This window comes from Geotrypetes seraphini, chromosome 13 (genome assembly GCF_902459505.1).
Source record: "Geotrypetes seraphini chromosome 13, aGeoSer1.1, whole genome shotgun sequence".
NCBI classification, from domain to species: Eukaryota; Metazoa; Chordata; class Amphibia; order Gymnophiona; family Dermophiidae; genus Geotrypetes; species Geotrypetes seraphini.
This window is the reverse complement of record NC_047096.1, coordinates 60,124,412-60,141,144: the sequence shown is the minus strand read 5'-3', so window position 1 is coordinate 60,141,144 and position 16,733 is coordinate 60,124,412. Positions and strand designations below refer to the sequence as shown.

The following is a 16,733-nucleotide window of genomic DNA, read 5'->3' as shown; positions in this document are numbered from 1 at the left end:
CAGATAAATCTAAGTTTACTGTTTTCAGCACACCTGGCCAACCTTGCCCCATCCAAGTTTCCAGGCTTCCTATCCTGCCCTAGGGAAAGCCTTCAAGGTGGCTTACAATCTAAAACATTTAAAAATAAACAATATGCAAATGTAATCACACAATTTACCAAAAAAAATTCTTCTTCTGTCTTCCAAGATCCTCACAGCACTTATGCATCTGAGAAAAGTTAGGTCTTTACATTTTCTTTAAACTTATCTAATGAAGTTATTGTTTTAAATGCCAATGGCATTGTATTCCTGTTTAAAGCAAATATAGCAACATGTACAATTATCTTTGGATGATGGGATTGTAAGCAATTGTTTATTTAAAGATCTCAAGTAGAGAATGACACGGGGACAAATTTTTCCGCATCCCCGCGAGTTCTTTTCCTGTCCCTGCCCCATTCCTGCGAGCTCCGTCCTCATCTGCACAAGCCTCAAACACTTGAAAATCCTAAGTAGCAGCATTCTAGAGCTCAGATTGTGATGTCATAATGCCTCATTCCACCAATGCCTAAGCTCCGACCTCATCTGCACAAGCCTCAAACGCTTTAAAATCCTAAGTAGCAACATTCTAGAGCTGAGATTGTGATGTCATAATGCCTCATTCCACCAATGCCTAAGCTCCGACCTCATCTGCACAAGCCTCAAACGCTTTAAAATCCTAAGTAGCAACATTCTAGAGCTGAGATTGTGATGTCATAATGCCTCATTCCATCAATGCCTAAGCTCCGACCTCATCTGCACAAGCCTCAAACACTTTAATATCATAAGTGTTCAAGGCTTGTGTGGTTAAGGCAGAATTTACAGGAATGGAACAGCAACAAAATGCATGGTAACGGGGCGGGAAAATTGAGTTCCTGCGGGGACAAATTTGTCTCCATGTCATTCTCTAATCTCAAGTTCCTACTTGCTACGTATGGATTCAACAAACGTGCTAGATCTCAATACCTTAAATGTGATAAGAAGTAATTTATATACAATTCGGTATTTTACAGGGATCTTTCTGAACAACACCTTTCAGCCCATCTAGCACAGTTTTAATTGTAGGCATTACTCTTCGATTCTCAGCTTTCATTTGGTCCCTAAATTTCTCAGCTTGGCCAACGCTCTTCTTTCAAATTAAGGATAGATCGATTCGCCCCTTTCTTTACCCTTCGACACTTAACTTCCTAACACAGTCACCAGTAGTATAAAAGCGTGATTATTGCAACTTTCTTTACATCGGGTTAAGACAGAAGGCCATCTGGAAAGTACAATCGGTCCAAAATGCAGCTATCCACCTAATCCATAATGCTAAGAATTTTGACCACATTACTCCACTCCTGAAAAATTCTTACTGGCTTCCTATCATAGTCACCTATAAAATATTATTATTAACCTATAAAGTACTACAGTCCAGAGAACTACTATACCTGGCTACTTTGCCGCCTCCTCCTCACTTCATGTCTGCTGTGCTATCTCTTTGGGAAGAAGGGCTCCCTCTATCATTTCATTCCGTGGGGCACAGGACCATCATTTAGTGCTTGAACTTCATAACCTTTCCCCCCCCCCCCCCACACACACCTCCCCTTTTATCAAGCTGCACTAGAGGTTTAGCGTGGGCCAGCGAGGTCAGTGCTCTGCTGCTCATAGGAATTCTATGAGTGTCGGAGTATTTACCGTGCCAGCTCACGCTATAAACCTCTATCGCAGCTTGATAAAAGGGGCCCGAAGATTTTTTTTTTTCAAGTTACCAGAGAAGAAAGGAAAGTGTTGAAGAGAACTTGAACTGTGCAAGCCAAAGGGGATACGTGGCCGAAGTTTGAAGCCAATGGCAGAATAATTTTGTATATTTACAGTATTTATAAATCTGACAGCCCGAAGTAAAAGTTTTCAAAGATAGAACTTTCATAATACGTCAAATAAACAAGCATTACAAGACAAATGGATTGTTGCTCTTTGTTTGAAGACTAGGCTACATTATAAAACTCCTATATATAATGCAGCTAATTACCATGGCTCCTTAGATTTCTTCCTTGAGCTATTTTGAAAATGTTAAGAGCCAAATCAGAAATTTGGACTACTTGACACTGAAAATAGGACTTTATCAATTTTATTATACTATCAGATATACACAGTGCTGTACAGTGATGATAAATATTCAGCTATATGTCCCTGTCCCAAAGAGTTTAGTCTAAATGGATACTTGAGGCAATGGAAAATAAAATGACTTCCTTATTGTCCATACCAGACTAGTGGGTGTTGTTTCTGTTGACCAACGAATGGAGACAGAGAAAGATAGTTCCATGTGTTTCACCCCCTAAAGGGGATTGTGCAGCTACAGAGTGCTTAATATTTCTTTCTCCAAGTGAATGGTAAACAATGCAGCTTCCAACTCTGTGCCGCCTGGCTAATTCGACTGCTGCTTATACCAGCTAACCCTAGGGCACACCTCCATCAGATAATTCTGGTGTTTTGATATTTCAGCTATTCTTGGTCCTGTTCTCGGGTCTAAAGACACACAGTCAACAGTTTTTAAATCTCAAAATTAAATAATCAAGTTTGTGCTCGAGCCCAGAGAACACACAGCAGTTTTAAATCCTAATAATTTAAATATTAAAGTCAGTGCTCAAATCAAGAGAGAAAATATTTTAGTTATCTCAACTGACCAGAAATAGGTTTTTGCTATTTAAGAATAAAATCAAAGGCAACTTACCAGTCAGATCAGATCTTTGCAGAACAGCATCTGGAAGTCAACTGCTTCAAAGTGGTTTTTGTCTCTTCAGAGAGAGACAAAGCCCACCCCATAGCCATCTAGCTACAGCTAGAATATCCAACTACAGATTAAAACTTAAAGCTGCTTTCTGATCTGACTAAATAAAATAAACCTTGCCTGCGATATGATAATAATAAATATTGAAGAATTAAGGCCAGTACTGGGCGGACTTGCACGGTCTGTGTCTGTATATGGCTGGGAGGGTGTAGATGGACTGGAGTGAGACTTCAGTAGTTGGAACCTAAGAACAGTAGCAGGCAGAGCTTAGCTATTTCTAGGCACGAATCCAAAGAAGGAAAAAAACCCAACAAATTTTTAGATTGAATCAGGTTGGGCAGACTAGATGGACCATTCCGGTCTTTATCTGCCGTCATCTACCAGTTAGAAGAGTTTATGCCCTCTAATGACAGAGCTAAGCAGAAAAAGAGAGGGCTGGGTTAGAAGACAGAAGAGTAAACACCACACTATAGACAAACAGTTCTTAAAGTTAATTCCCAATAATTAAATAAATGATATTCATAAATTCTGTGCTCTGGTCATGTTTATACAATAGCAATTTCTTTCAGCTTAATTTGAGTGAACTTCAAATATTGATGTGGCTGCGAAAGTGTTTTGAACCTTCAGTAGGTATTTTAATGGTATAAAGTTGTTATTAGACCTGCTTAATTAAGGGACAGTCCCAAGGGTCACAGTCATGTCATTTTCATCCTGTCAGTATTCCTTGGGTTTGAAGAATTTTGTAACCTTGGTTAATGTATATCTCTCAAGCTGGCCTCATTGTGAGGGTCAATTGAGAAAAGTCTTAAAATGTTCATTATGAATTACAAAGTAATTTGCATTGAAACATTGTCATTTTGTATGGCATCTGCCTACATATTTGCTTAACTACTGTGGAATAGCATTCCATGTCCTGAGAAATATGAATAATCCTGTAGGAAAAAAAGGTTTGTAATGCCCCTAATTCCTTTTCCCTTGTTTCTTTCATCTGTAGTCTTAACCATGGCATGGTAATAATTGTCTTTACTAAACTAGATACATAAGGCTTCTCCTTCATCCATAGTGTTTGATTTTCCCCGCAACAGCAATATGGTGCCTCCTGGGAAAAAGCCAGCAGGTGAGACATCAAACTCCAACAAAAAATGTAAGCGTTATTTCAATGAGCACTGGAAGGAAGAATTCTCCTGGCTGGAGTTTGACTATGAAAGGAAACTGATGTTTTGCGTAGAGTGTCGTCAAGCACTGGTGAAGAACAAGCACGGAAAAGCGGAGAACGCATTTACTGTGGGCACGGACAACTTCCAGCGCCATGCCCTCCTGCGCCATGTCACATCCGGAGCTCACAGGCAAGCTTTAATGGTCAACAAAGAACAGCTGGCTTTTGAGTCCCGCCTGCTTAGTCGCCAGGAGCCAAAATCGGTTATTAAAGTGGAAGTGAGCCCTTCCAAGGTTGCCTTATTGACTTCTGTGTACTGGATGGCTAAGGAAGAGATCCTGGACGAGAAGTACCAGTCTTTGCTGGAGCTTCAGAGGTTTAATTTCTGCCAGGCTCTGTTAATGTCAGAGCTTCATGAATATTATCACCCAAGCAGTGTGAAGGAAATGCAGGTATGTATGTTTAGAACTCCTATTCCCTATGGATGTTAGAGGAAAGCGTTGGTTGCTTTGTGTTTTGTGCGTGTGTGCATTGCTTGTTTTAGTCTTGTGGGTGGGGTTTTTATTTCCTGTGCCATCGATCCAGTTTGAAGAGCAGCTCTGTTCGGAATAGTTTAAGAATCTATATTACACTTAGGGAATAGTCACCCTGTATCATTAGCGTATTTTACTTTGTTAAGCAGGCACCATTGAATCTCTTAGGAACAGCAGACACTGTTACAGACACTGGTAGCTCATCTCGTAAACTTGTACTACAATTTTGTAGCCTAATAATCAGGGGTTTTGTGTGTGTGTGTGTGTGCACTGATTGTTCCCAATGATTTGAAAAAATTAGAGTGGAGCTGCCCAAAAACTGCAAAAAGAACTTTCTCTTCAGTATTGAACTTGGTAACATAGCAGATGATGGCAGGTAAAGACTTGCATCTGTATTCCATCTAGTCTGCCCAGCAAAGAGATATTGATTAAGACCATATGCTATGAATTTGCATAAGCTTACTTGATCCTCATCTGTCCTTACCATTTTCAGGGCACAGACTGTAGAAGTCTACCTGGCATAGATCTTATTCCCACCCCCAACTACTGGAATTGACATCGAAGCCCATTCCAACCCTTCTAACTCTGTGTAGCCATAATCGGGAATGGACTGTAGAAGTCTGGCAATTTTCTGTTTCATTTTGATGATTAGAGTTGTAAAAACATTGAATTGTACTGCAGGATTACAATCTCTGCAGTGAGGCTGGGCATGTGAAGGATCAAAAATCAGGAGTAGCATGGGACAACTCTTTCCAAATGAAGAATAGCTAAAAGGGTCAGTTAAAAGCATAAACTTATTTTGTCCATTCACAAAGGTGAAGACCTGTCGCATCACTGTTTCGGCGTATAATTCGCCTTCCTCAGAGGTCAAACATACACTGAGCAAAGATATAGTAAAAAAAAATCAACAGTGCTCATAAAAGAGAAACAGCTTTGTGGCATTATTGTGCATATTTACACTATTAGAAGTCCTTACTTCAAACGGCTGTACTGTAATTCTAATGAAAGCTCAATGTTCCCTCTACTGAATGATTATTACATCTCCTATCTCTTGTAACTACTTCATAGTATACTGCTTACTTAATATTTCATTGTTGTAACTCCTAAACGTAATGTAAACATCTTGATTTGTAAGTGGCCTTGAACCTAGGTAAGCGTAGAATAACCTAGAAATTGAAGATTAGATTAGATATCTCACTTTGGAAAGCCACACCATCTAGGTGAAAAAGGAGTAGATGGCGGGTGGGAGTCGAGCAACCTCCATCACTTAAAGAGGCACCAGAAACAGGTTTCTAATTCATCTGGTGCGGTAGATGGTATCTTAGGTTGAATATGCCTATCCATAGGTCCTGTCATTTTAGGAGTACTGGTGGTTTTAACCTTTCCCTTAACATTTCACAATTATTAAGAAGAAACAAATGGTACCTTAAGATAATTTCTCAACGATCAGGGATCCAAGCTCCTCTGGCTCCTAAGGGGCTCCCAAGGGTTCTAGTGTGCCGAACAGGCCGAAACACATGTTCAATCAATATGTTAATAAAAGCAGAGATTTGAAATAAAAAAGCACCTTGACTTTCTTGGACATTTCCACTGTTTGTCGTCGTCTTATCTTATCTCAAACATATTGTAAGTTATCATATACAAGGATTTTATTGGGAGGGGGGGTCTTCATTTCATTTTTTTTTCTGGGTCTCATCATAGTTAGATGAAGTAATCCTGTTTTTCTTAAGACTCCTAGAGGAATTCTTCCCAGAAATTGAGAAAAATCTGTGTAAAATATTTCAAGTACAAAACCCTGCATATTTTTGCTATAAGGCCTGGTGCTTTCCTGCTCTAGGCCTGGCTCTGTCAGCCTTTTCTCTCATTACACTCTACCATCCCCAGCAATATCACTTACCAGGTTCCATACCCCTCAGCTCTCACTGGACTGAAAATTTCAACATACTGAAAGACAAGAAGTTTGTACGTGGAATTTGGGACTTTTTTTTTTTTCTTCTATGTGCATCACAGAATATTTAAATTGAATTAGTCTCCTCATCTGACAGGATCCTTCTGCAGTTCCTCACAATGCTCTACTGTTGTAATAATTTTAACAACTTGCTTACTGATCCTTTTTCTAGATTATTTATGAATATTAGGAAGCACAGGTTTCGTATAGGCATTTTTTCTTTGTTTGCTTTTATTTTGCTCTTCATCCACTCTTCTTTCCTCGGGCTTCCTTTCAGCTTCTTCCTTTGCCAGCCTCTCCTTTTTTGCTCCTTAGCAACCGAGTACTGATTTTAGAAATCCTGACACCTGGTATTTTCCCACCCGAGGTCTGTTCTTTGGGAATGTAAAGTAGAATTTTTTTTTCAATAACTACTTTGAAGTATCTTTATTGAAAATTTGAATCTTAATGTGTGCTGACTGTTGAAATAACCTGAGTGATTGACTTGAGACGCATACATGTTCACACTTTTTCTGCTTTCATTTTCCTGTTGAGGGCAATAAACACCAAAGGGAATGAATGACTTCCTAAAATATATGTAAGTGTTTTGGTTGTTTTGGGGTTTTTTTTAACCATTACTCACTTCAGGTAATGAAATGAGCAAACTTGCTGAGTGCCCTAACTGAGTTTCTATAGAAAAACAGTACATATTTTTCATGTTTTTTTCAATGAAATAACCCTTACAACAAATAAACTATAGTTGGAACTTTGAGAGTGCAATTGTGTTTACCGTTATAGTGTGAAATGTAAATTGTTTATTTCAAAATACGATCCTTAATTGTTTCATTAACTCCTTTATTAATCAATGTAGGCAGCAATTGTTAAAGTGCTTCATAATGAAGACAGGCACAGAATGAGGGCGTCCCCGTTTGTCGGACTTCTTGTGGATGAGACGGTTGACATCGCAGAACATAGAAACTTGGTAATGTTCACCACGACAGTGTCTCCCTCTGATGGACAAATCTCCGTCACTTTCCTGGGTATCTTTGAATTGCCCGTTGGTGAATCCTGCAAAGTTGCAGATAAAGCAGTAGAAGTGATGCATTCCTTTGGGGTTCCTACAATTAAGATTACCTGGCTTGGTTCAGATGGGTCTGCATTGATGACGGACCAATTAAATGGTGTTGGAACTAAACTAAAGTGTATTTGTCCTCTTCTTACTGAAATGCACTGTATGTCCCATAGAAGCTTCTTGTTTCCGTCTGAGAATATTAGTCTGACTGAGTATCTGAAGAGATATGAAACCACAGTCGATGCCATTTATAGAATTTACTCTAATTTTAAAGGGGAAAGGTACAGTTTTCAAGAGCTTCAGAATGTTCTTATTTCATGCAACATAAACCTCAACAGTCCCAAAACTGTACACTGGACATCTATTCTAAAAGCAGTGGAAACTATTGATTCTTCTTGGCCAACACTTGTACTTCTCCTTGAAAGTGAATCAGAAAAATCCCCTGTGGCACTTGGACTCTGTGAGGAGCTAAAGAAATTCCAGTTTGTAGCTTTGACCAAAGTCCTGTTGGACATCCTACCTATTTTCCAAAAACTGACCCAGTTCTTCCACATTGAAGACTTGGACCTGTCCTTGGTGAAACCTATCATTACAGCTTCTCTGACTACACTCCAGGCACAGAAAAAAAACAGCGGTCAGAACTTCCAGGAATTCCTAAGTGAGATGAATGAGCACCCAGGGGAGGAAGATGACGACAGGTTCCGCTATAAGGGAGTAGAGCTAGAGCAGTGTTCCAAGGCACATCTGAAGATCTTCGAGCAAGTCAAGGAAAGCTACCTTGATAGAGCATATACAAACTTGCAAAGCAGGTTTCCAAATGATGTCCTGGATGTGGTGGACTCTCTTGCTGTTATTTTTAATCCCAAGAGCTACCCACAATCTCTGGATGATTTAGGGAGTTACGGAGATGAGGAGATGAACTTCCTTTTGCGTTATTATTCTCATGTAGTGGTCTGTGACAGAGCGATCGATGACTTTCCGTTGTTCAAGCGGATTGTGTTCAGCCTCAATCAGCTGACTTGCAGGGAACTTTGTGTCAAACTGGTTTATACTAATTCTGAAATGCATGAACTCTTCCCTGATTTTGCCGTCCTTGCTGCAGTAGTGTTAGCTTTGCCTCTTGGCACGGTAATCAATGAAAAGATTAACAGAGTCAAGAAGCTGATGCAGAGGAACCAGTGTCACTATTTAAAAGAGAGTTTATCCAATGTGATAAAAATTGCAGTAGATGGACCGTCAATTGATGAATTTGACTTTGGGCTGGCCATTGAATATTTTGAAAGAATGAGAGTCTAATTTTATAATAAAGCAAGTGAATCGATGTGGCAGCAGGCATCACCATTTCGATTTAAAAGAGTTGACGCTCTTGACATTTCAGATGTAAAATGATTTTTATTTGTTGTTCATTTGAGAAGATGCCTTAAAATTAAACTGAAACATGTTTCAAATTTAATGTATTAATTGTTTCTATGCTCCTATACAGTTTTATTGTATTCCATAGGTGCTGCTGTTCAATAATCCATCAAAATCTGGTGATTTTAGTCTCCTCCAAGGTCAAGCAGGATATTTAGCCCTCCCATATGGGTGGCATCATCAAAGAGAGCCCAGGTCGTAACAGTGACTGTAATACTGTATTGAATGTGAACAGGACTTTACATTATTTGGGTGGTATCCCTCTAAATCTACTTTTATTACCAGGCTCTACTGGTCATATTTTGCTAAATGACATTTTGCAGTGTTTTTGTACTTTTAATTAGTGATTTTTCACAGTAAACCTTTTTTTTTTTTTTCAGCTTCCCTTCTTAAAAACCTTAGATGTGTGTTTTTTCTTGCTGTTGAATGACTTTTTGGATGTCAGTGGTCTTTTACATTGGTGTTTCCCAAGTTGGTCCCCTTACCAACTCGATCAATAGTAAGTATATATCACTCAGTGTTGTGAAGGAAAGAAAAGATCTCGGTAATGCTAGCATGGGTTATTTATTCAACCTCCATGCCATATAGCACATGATCATTGATCAGGAAAACCTTCCTTATACTACTTATGTCCGTTATGCACTAGGTGATATATACTTACTATTGGTCGAGTTATCTTATTGAGATTTTTGTAAGCTATTTAGGCAAGTTAGAATTAAATACCCCCTTCCCAGCTAGGGTTTCAGAATATTCACAATGAATATGCATGAGAGAGATTTCCATATATTGCTATCAGTGTAGGCAGATCTGGTGCATGAATGTTCATTGTGGATATCCTGAAAACCTGGCTGTACTCCAGGACCAACCTGGGAAACACTGTCTTATATCATCGGCGATCAGGATATCGATGTCATCACAGTACTGAATCTCGACTGAAATTTTGCTACATCCACTCAGGAGTCCATACGTATGGTGATCAATCCGTTCCCGCAGACTGGACTTGTGTGAATACTTACAGCTTTGAGCTCCTCCCACATGGAGGCGGAGCACAGTGTTCCCTTCCAGTTGCAAGCAAACTGTGCAGAGGTGTTATGATCTGCTCTGCTAAGTTTTGATTTTCTTTTCAGTGCCAAGGCCATGTCCAGGCTTTATCCAGTAGCAGCTGAAGGTGGATTTGGCAGTGGCTCAGGTCACCAAATGTACAGCTCTCCGGAGTGAGGAATGTGTTATGCTGAAAGATGCTCAGGACCATAAGGCGGACATGATGAAAAAGCAGTTTGAAGCTCTTGCTCTGGGGATCAAGGCTTCTACTGCTGCTTCATCTGCTGCTGCGGCAGCCCTCTTGTGGAGGAGGATACCAGCCCCTGGTTTGTACTGGAGGGGGTGGATTATGGAGCAGACATCAAATGTGACCTTATCAGGATCATGAGCAAGGTGTCAGCTTATGCTGTCTTGACCTACAGAATGCTCTGGATCAAGCAGTGGGCGAGTGACTCAGCCTCCAAGGCAACCTTGAGTTGGTTGCCTTTTAAAGGACAGATACCTTTTGGTAAGGGCCTTGATGATTTTAATGGCCGGTGTGACAGATCACCGCCCTAAGTCTCTGTCGTTCTCGGCAGTATAACCAGGGGACCTCTCTCCAGAGGTCCTTCCAGGGTTACAGGCAGCGATTCAGTAGTTCCAGATGCAAGCAGTCAGTCCTCAAGGACTCGTTTCAATCCTCCATCCAAGAAGCCCCAATGACGCCAGGTTGGAGAGTGGGAGAAAATTTCTTCAGACCAATGCTTGTTAGATATCACCCGAGAGGGTCACAAGATCAAACTTTATTGCCCTCCTCTGGATTTGTTCATCGATTCTCCGGCCAAACATCTAGAAAAGGAGGCCTAGGTCGGGGCAATGTTTCAAAGACTTCTAGACATTCGGGCCATAGAACCCATCCCCGGCATTGACTCGGGGCTCCAGCAGATACTTCATCGTGCCCAGAGGACTGGAGACCCGTCTTGGATCTCAAGGCAGTAAATGCCTTTCTGAAGGTTCCTTATTTCTACATGGAAACAGCTCATTTTTACATGGAAACGGCTCAGGATAGGAGCCTCAAGCTGCCTTCTGTGTCAGGGGCCAGTCCACATGGAGAATCCACATCGCGTTGGTCTTGCGGCATGGCTCTTGAGTGCAAGGCTCTGATCTGCAAGAGATATTCAGATGTGGTTACTGCTACTCTCCTCTAGGCTAAGAAGCAGTCTACTATGATGGCCTATGCTAAAGCTTGAAAGGCTTTTCAGCAGTGATGTGAAAAGGACCAGGTGGAGCTGCTACAGACTCCTGTTTCAGTTATCCTGGCTTTCCTTCAGGCTTGACTTGAGAGAGGCCTTGTGGTAGCCTTCCTAAAGGTGCAGGTAGCTGGGCTTTCTTGTTTCCTGGCGCAGAATGGCAAGGTTTTCCTGACGACTCATCTAGATGTGACAAGATTCCCTGAGAGGTGTGCTTCAGCTCAGACATCCGCCTCGACACCCTTTCCCTTCATAGATTCTTACTATTGTCCTAAAGGGCCTCGCCATGGCCCCCTATGAACCATTTAGAGATGCTTCCCTTTTGGTGGCTATTGTTTCAGGGCTGCATATCTCAGAGCTGTAGGGAGCCCTTCCTTAGGATTATGGAAGCAGGTGTCACTTTCCGTCCTGTTCCCTCTTTTCTTCCCAAGGTTGTGTCTGATTTCTATGTCAACCAGGAGGTTTGTCTGCCTGCTTTTCAATCTACCGGCTCAGACAAGCGGGATAGGACCGATGACTTTCGCTTATCAGACTTTCTATTCATGCTTACCAGCCAGTTCTGGCTTGGCAGGCCAGCATCCAAGGCCTCTATAGCTAGATGGATTTGCATGGGCATCTCTTTGGCATACACTGCCTGTAGTAAACAGCCACCGGTCTATCTGAAGACACATTCCACCAGGGGTGTCGCCTCTTCATGGGCGGAGTCTCAAACAGTTCCTCCCACAAGATAGCTACTTGATCTACTCTGCATACTTTTTCCAGATATTACAGAGTGGATGTGGTGGCTCATGAGGGCAGCACTTTTTGGTTCCCAGGTTCTTCTGTCCCTCTAGACATCAGCTATTGTTTTCGTACTTCACCATACATACGGGCTCCTGAGTCGATGTAACAGAATGAAAGATTAGGTTCTTACCTGGATAATCTTCTTTCTGTTAATCCTCTCAGGAGTCCGTACAACCTGCCCTCAATATATATTGTTTCACCTGCTTTTCTGCTTTGAACGTTTCTAGATTCCAGGCCTGAAGCTCTTCTCCTGTCAGTCAGATGGCTGTATGTGAAGAAATCTTGTCTATGTATTTGTATTCTTCAGCCTCTGGCTCCTTATTTGTTAGTGCTAATTGCACTCTGCAGGTTGGTTCTCTAAGGTTGTGTTATACAAATTTCTGTTCATTGTTTGTTCTAATTCTTGTTTCTAAGTTACAGAGCAGAACAGAATTGTGCATTGTTCCCTGTTCATCGTTCCCTGTTCTCCTCCTTTGTATTACACTTCTCCCTCCATTTTCGCGGTTTCGATTATATGTGGTTTTTAGCTTGCTGACTCCTCCCCCCCAAATGACGTCAGCTTGCATAGAGAAATCGCTGATTCCCAGCACTTTCTTCACCGTATTTTGCCTCTCCTTTGGAATAGGCCAGGTCTCCCACCATTTTGTTCGCGGTTTCACCCTATTCACGATGGTTTTTAATAGAAAGCCACGAATAACATATGAAAAAGTTATTCATGGCTTTTCTGGATTCACAGGTCTGTTAATCCCCTATCACAGTGAATATGGAGGGAGAAGTGTATGCGCCATTGGAGCTCGATCGCTTTGGGCCACAACTGGAAGGGGACACTGTGCTCCGCCTCCATGTGGGAGGTGCTCAAAACTGTAAATATTCACACTTCTGCTTCTGCAAGTCCAGTTCACAGGAACAGATTGATCACCATACGTACGGCCACCTGAGAGGATTAACGGAAAGAAGATTATCCTGGTAAGAACCTAATCTTTCATTATGGATGAGCTACTGGCAAAAGCTGGCCAGGACTATGAAACCTTATGGGTATAGTTAGATTTTACAGCAGCCCTTGACCGGTATTTTACCAAAAATTAATACAATATCCTCAAATCTGTAGTATTTAAAGGTTTGAATCACCTCCTTGCAAATCACATTGAGGGATACGGGAATTCAAGGACTTCATCAGGGAACACCTAGGTCTTAAACAAGGAACACCTGGATTGGCCTCCGTGTGTGCGGGTCACCGGACTAGATGGACCAGAGGTCTGATTCGGTGAAGGCATTTCTTATGTTCTTATCACACACAGTCAGTCTGTTGGAATTGAGAACTTTCATTTAAAAAAGTTTTAGCGTGAGTTCCTCGGGGATTGCTCCTTTCTAATTTATACTTGGTACCTTTAACAAAATGAATGAACAGCTGGAGAATTTATTTTCATTTTTTGAGATGGTTATTTTTATGAAAGATGAGATCGTGTTATTTTTGAAAGTTAATTAAAAAAGTAGCCCCTCCAGATTCTGACAGAGTAGATATGTAAGCAGAATTTGCTTCTAAATGCAGAGAAATTTATCAGCAATGTGGTTATCATGCAAATATATTTTGCATGATTTTCTTGAAGTATGTGGCATACCTCTTCCATTACTGCAGGAAATAACTACACTACTTTGGGCGTTTTAAAATTTAATTCTCAGATTGGTAAAATGATATAATCTTGTTTCTTTCATCTTTGAATGATACGATAATTAAAACCTGTATTAACCCAAGGAAATTTTACCAAAATAGCGCATGGTTTGGTCACCAGCAGGTTAGAGTACCACAATTCTCTTTCAGTTGGACACAGCTGCTGTAAAACACGACAGCTAGGTTAATAACTGGAGTCCTTTTTACTAAGGTGCGGTAGCCGATTTAGAACGCACTAAAAATTAGCGAGCGCTAAATCAGCTACCGCACCTTAGTAAAAAAGACCCCTGTGTATAAGAGGTTTGAACATATTACACCTGTGTTGTAACAACTGCTTTGGATGCCTGTGACCCCACAAATTATATTCAAATTGTTGTACTGTATTTAGTATATAAACTGTTTTGGTGAAACTTCTTATCTATCTTTCTGACTAGCTGATGAAATACACTTCTCAGAATAGATCTTCACTTATCGTATGTTCTTGGAATTGATGTAGAGAATGACACGGGGACCAATTTTTCCCCACCCCGTGAGTTCTTTTCCTGTCCCTGCCCCATTCCTGCAAGCTCTGTCTTTATCTGCACAAGCCTCACTTTCAAATCCTAAGTAGCAGCATTCTAGAGCTCAGATTGTGATGTCATAATGCCTCATTCCACCAATGCCTAAGCTCCGTCCTCATCTGCACAAGCCTCAAACCCTTTAAAATCCTAAGTAGCAACATTCTAGAGCTCAAATTGTGATGTCATAATGCTTCATTCCACCAATGCCTAAGCTCTGTCCTCATCTGCATAAGCCTCAAACACTTTAAATCCTATGTAGCAACATTCGAGAGCTCAGATTGTGATGTCATAATGCCTCATTCCACCAATGCCTAAGCTCCGTCCTCATCTGCACAAGCCTCAAACCCTTTAAAATCCTAAGTAGCAGCATTCTAGAGCTCAGATTGTGATGTCATAATGCCTCATTCCACCAATGCCTAAGCTCCGTCCTCATCAGCACAAACCTCAAACACTTTAAAATTCTAAGTAGCAACATTCTAGAGCTCAGATTGTGATGTCATAATGCCTCATTCCACCAATGCCTAAGCTCCGTCCTCATCTGCACAAGCCTCAAACGCTTTAAAATCCTAAGTAGCAGCATTCTAGAGCTCAGATTGTGATATCATAATGCCTCATTCCACCAATGCCTAAGCTCCGTCCTCATCTGCACAAGCCTCAAACCCTTTAAAATCATAAGTAGCAGCATTCTAGAGCTCAGATTGTGATATCATAATGCCTCATTCCACCAATGCCTAAAAAAACTCGCCGGGACTGAAAAATGAGTTCCCAGGGGACCGGGGGAAAAATTTGTCTCTGTGTCATTCTCTAGTCTAGAACTCAAATGCATGCTTGTATGTTTTTCTGTCCTAGAAATGAATTCCAAATGCAACAGAACGAGGTTTTGTTTCAATGGTCTCCACTTTCCAAAAAAATGAAAGAACAATTATAGAAATATCCAGAAAGTAAGCCTAAGAAACCAAAACAGTCTTATTTGTGTAAATTCACATCTTTTGTCAAAGCGAGCTCTAATTTACTGGTACTTAACAAAACTGTAAAAAAGATAAATAGAGCTCACCTGTCTCTGATTCAAACATTTGTTAATGAAGGATCGTGCTGTGTGAAATGAATTTGAAGCAGAGGCCGAAGCTTGCTGAACAGAAAGCTGCAGGATCAACTCCAGGATGAAGTTATTCAAAAAAATGCAGGGTGTGTGAATATCCGTTAGGGTGTTAGCTCTAGAAATGGTATTTTTCTGCTGTAGGAGGGCTTGCAGTCTGGTTATGTATTATACCTGAGGCAAGGAAGGGCCAAGGGGGCCTTTTACAAAGCTATGGTAAAAATTGGCTTTAGCTCATTGTAATGCGGGTTGCTCCTGTATGCCAGTGTCTTGCAAACTTTCTCGAGCCAGGGTCCACTAAAGGTAATGGCAACGGCTTAAGGCACCTAGAAGTGCACAGATATCGCTGTGATGACATCACTCGTATGCGTGACATCATCACGTCATCCGCACATGTGCAGAGGCCCTCCAGATGGGCCCTGAGACGCCAGTAGAGGGTGCCAACAAGGAAGAGAGCCGGAGAGGAGAGGCACTGGCGCCAGCTGATTGCCTACAGCAGTGTTTCTCAACTACTTCAAGCTAAGTACCCCAACCACAGACCTCTCTAGGCCCACCCAAGCTCTGCCCCAGATCCCATCCCCTTTACTAATTGCAATGCAATTTTTTCCATTCATTTTTCAGATACACAGCAAAACTGACACATGCCAATCACTATATTGAAAATCAAATCATTTAACTTACCGGAGATCCTCTGCAGGCTGCTCTAGCTTTAAAGGTGAGACCGGGAGGCCTGGGGGAAGCCAAAGGACACTAGAGAGAAGGGGGGAAGCGAGCAGGCCTTCGGCGAATCGGGCAGTGCTGGCGCTGTACCGCGTAGGGAAGTCAGCTGGTGGGCGCCTCTCTTCCTCCTCACTTGGAATCTCAGGAGGCACACAGTTTGAGATACATTTTTACCATGGCAGTGTGGAGGACATGGGAAGTTAGGGGACATAACAGGGGGGCGAGTTTAATTTGCATGTTAGTGGAGATATTGTATAACACTGTAAAAGACAAAGCTTAAGTATCTTGAGATAAAGCTGAGCCATTCTATTGGTTATTGTGCTTTATTTCTTGGTTCAATGAAGTTGTCTTTGATTTAAACAAATAAATCAGAAAAGCTTAGCAGTAAGGGGGGAACTTTTCACTCCTCCTCAGTTGCCACCCTCCCCCTTACGATGCTATTCTTCAAGGTTGGCGGAGCGTACCTACTTCATATTGTCCCTAGTAGCGTGTGGCATACTGGCTAGAGCTACAGCCTCAGTACCCTGAGGTAGTGGGGTTAAACCCCATGATGTTCCTTGTGTCCCTGGGCAAGTCACTTAATCCCCCCATTGCCTCAAGTACATTAGATAGATTGGGAGCCCACTGGGACAGATAGGGAAAATGCTTGAGGACCTGATTGGTTAATATTCTTTATTCATTTTTGAAATTCCAATTGTGCACAACAAATGATGCATTTACATACATTATTATCATTGTAGCACAATACA

At 41.4% G+C, this 16,733-nt stretch overlaps 1 protein-coding gene across 10 annotated transcripts in view; it reads left to right on the top strand.

Moving 5' to 3' along the window:
* The window catches only part of C13H17orf113 (chromosome 13 C17orf113 homolog), a 133,854-nt gene that overhangs the window by 77,358 nt on the left and 39,763 nt on the right, over positions 1-16,733 (top strand). For 2 of the 10 annotated variants that reach the window (XM_033918112.1, XM_033918111.1), the window contains exons 4-5: positions 3,871-4,393; positions 7,273-8,996. The exons of 5 other annotated variants lie outside the window; for them this stretch is intronic. In XM_033918112.1, coding sequence (XP_033774003.1) covers positions 3,871-4,393; positions 7,273-8,769 — 2,020 coding nt within the window. In that variant the 3' untranslated portion in view covers positions 8,770-8,996. Of the gene's footprint in view, positions 1-3,848; positions 4,394-7,272; positions 9,009-16,733 lie in introns of those variants that run through there. 3 more of the 10 variants (XM_033918116.1, XM_033918115.1, XM_033918114.1) reach the window with 3 other exon arrangements.